General features: G+C 33.4%; 1 protein-coding gene across 1 annotated transcript in view; it reads right to left on the minus strand.

Moving 5' to 3' along the window:
* Positions 1–1025: 1025 nt before the first annotated feature.
* Positions 1026–2500, minus strand: part of LOC122261804 (uncharacterized) — a 30934-nt gene continuing 29459 nt past the window's right edge. The window contains exons 8-9 of the mRNA XM_086551738.1: positions 2326–2500; positions 1026–1574 (exon numbers count right to left, since the gene is read on the minus strand). The exon at positions 2326–2500 is cut by the window's right edge and continues 25 nt beyond it. Coding sequence (XP_086407864.1) covers positions 1224–1574; positions 2326–2500 — 526 coding nt within the window. The 3' untranslated portion in view covers positions 1026–1223. The remainder of the gene's footprint in view (positions 1575–2325) is intronic.

Raw genomic sequence — 2500 nt, forward strand, 5'->3', positions numbered from 1 at the left:
TGTGTGTGTGTGTGTGTGTGTGTGTGTGTGTGTTATATATTTTTGCTGTATATATATATATATATACATAAATATAAATATATTATATATATATATATTTATAAAAATATATATATATATATGTATATCTAATAAATATATTAATATACATTTATATATATAGAATATATATATATTTTAATATAATATATATATATATTACATGTATATATATATATATATAATATATATATATTATATATATATATATATATTTATATATATATATATATATATATATAAATATATAATATATATATATATATATTTATATATATTTATATAAATATATATATATTTACCATATATATATATACATATATATATATATATATATAGTTATATATATAATATTGATATAAATAAGATATACGTATATATATAATATAATATATATATATTAATATTTTTATATTTATATAATATATATATATATATATATATACTTAATATATATATATATATATAATATATAATATAAATATATATATATATATATATATATATATTCTGTACTATAAAATCATATATTAATACATATATCATATAAATATATATATATATATATATATATATATATATATATATATATATACATTATAATACACACACACACACACACACACACACACACACACACACACACACACACATATATATATATAGATATATATAGATAGTATATATAGTATATAGTGACTGATATATATAAATATATAAATATAGTTATATATATATATATACTATATTGATATATATATATATATGCATATATATATATGATTTCATAGTTATATATATATTTATATATATATATAATATATGTAATATATACTATGTTATAGGTATATAGCATATATATGTATAAGTATATATATATCATATATTTACATATATATAGTATATATATATATATATATATATATATATATGTAATATATATATATATATATGTATATATATATATGTATATACATATACTCCCATATATATACACATATTATATACATAGTGAATATAAAATGCATATATCATTTACCTAATGAAGACTTTAGTTACCAATGATCAGTGATCACTATAACCAATCTTCTTTTTTCTAAAACTATGGCTGTTAAATGCAGCACAAAATATACATCTTAATAAAGCACACCGGTGTTTCGGGTTCTGACTCTACGAGAGAGAGATTAGAACCCCATGTCAAAGTCACCCATATCCATGTCAAATCCACCGCCATCGAAGCCGCCGTCGAAGTCTCCGCCCATATCGTCTATGCCGCCCATCTCGAATCCCCCGTCGTCCATGAAGCCCGGGTCGATGCCCGTATCTTCTAGGAGCCCAGGGTCTTCATATCCCTCCTCCAGCAAGCCGGGGTCTACGCCTCCGTAATCATCCTCTCCTCCGTCCGGCACCATCTCCGCATCTGGCTCCAGGCCTCCAGGCTCGCCGCCCACGGTCGCGTCCCCCGGCTCCGCCCCGCCCTCGTTGTTCACGGTCTCGTTGTTGGTGATGTTGTAGTTGTTGGTGATGTTGGTCTCCTGGAAAGGCAAATCTGTGCTGTGACAATATCAATGGCATAAAAGAGACTCACCAGCGCACTCGAGCACACACAAATACACATGAATACACTCGTGCCTGCACACGTATCGAAGGCATACCTAAGAAGTAACTCTTAGGTATGACATGCGCAGAATTTAAAAGATAGCCCTTCAGATGCTATCCCCCCTTTTGCTTCAAAACTCGTACTCTTTCTTAAGTGTGTTGCGCTTTGCATGCTAGATGCAGAGAACGCTGCCGAGAGCGCCTTAAAGGGTTCTGCGCCCTGTGGATCATCTCGCTCGTTCAATCAGTTTTGAAATAGAAACAATACGTGGCCAGCCAATATAAGGCAGAATTAGACGAAAGTGTTTTCAGGGCATTCTACCACGGGAGTACTCAGAGCGAGGAAAGAAAGAAAGTGTTTTCAGGGCATTCTACCACGGGAGTACTCAGAGCGAGGAAAGAAAGAAAGTGTTTTCAGGGCATTCTACTACGGGAGTACTCAGAGCGAGGAAAGAAAGAAAGTGTTTTCAGGGCATTCTACTACGGGAGTACTCAGAGCGAGGAAAGAAAGAAAGTGTTTTCAGGGCATTCTACCACGGGAGTACTCAGAGCGAGGAAAGAAAGAAAGTGTTTTCAGGGCATTCTACCACGGGAGTACTCAGAGCGAGGAAAGAATTCTTGGACTAATCGATCCGGCAAGGGAGCTCTTCACTCACACCACAAGTCAACAGACTCGCTCGCGCTCACCTGGTTGTGGAACCCTGCGCCATGGAAGCCTCCGAACCCCACGTGCATGGGAACCCCAAAGCCGTAGCCGAAGCCCCAGCCGTGCCCCCAGCCGCCTAGCGCTGATCCCAGCATCATGCCCGTGGCGAAATTTCCGATGCCGTCGTTCCCTCGGTCTATGACGACAGTATTCTGT

Source organism: Penaeus japonicus, unplaced genomic scaffold (genome assembly GCF_977035675.1).
Source record: "Penaeus japonicus unplaced genomic scaffold, GWHDUDI00000001_assembly GWHDUDI00000025, whole genome shotgun sequence".
NCBI classification, from domain to species: Eukaryota; Metazoa; Arthropoda; class Malacostraca; order Decapoda; family Penaeidae; genus Penaeus; species Penaeus japonicus.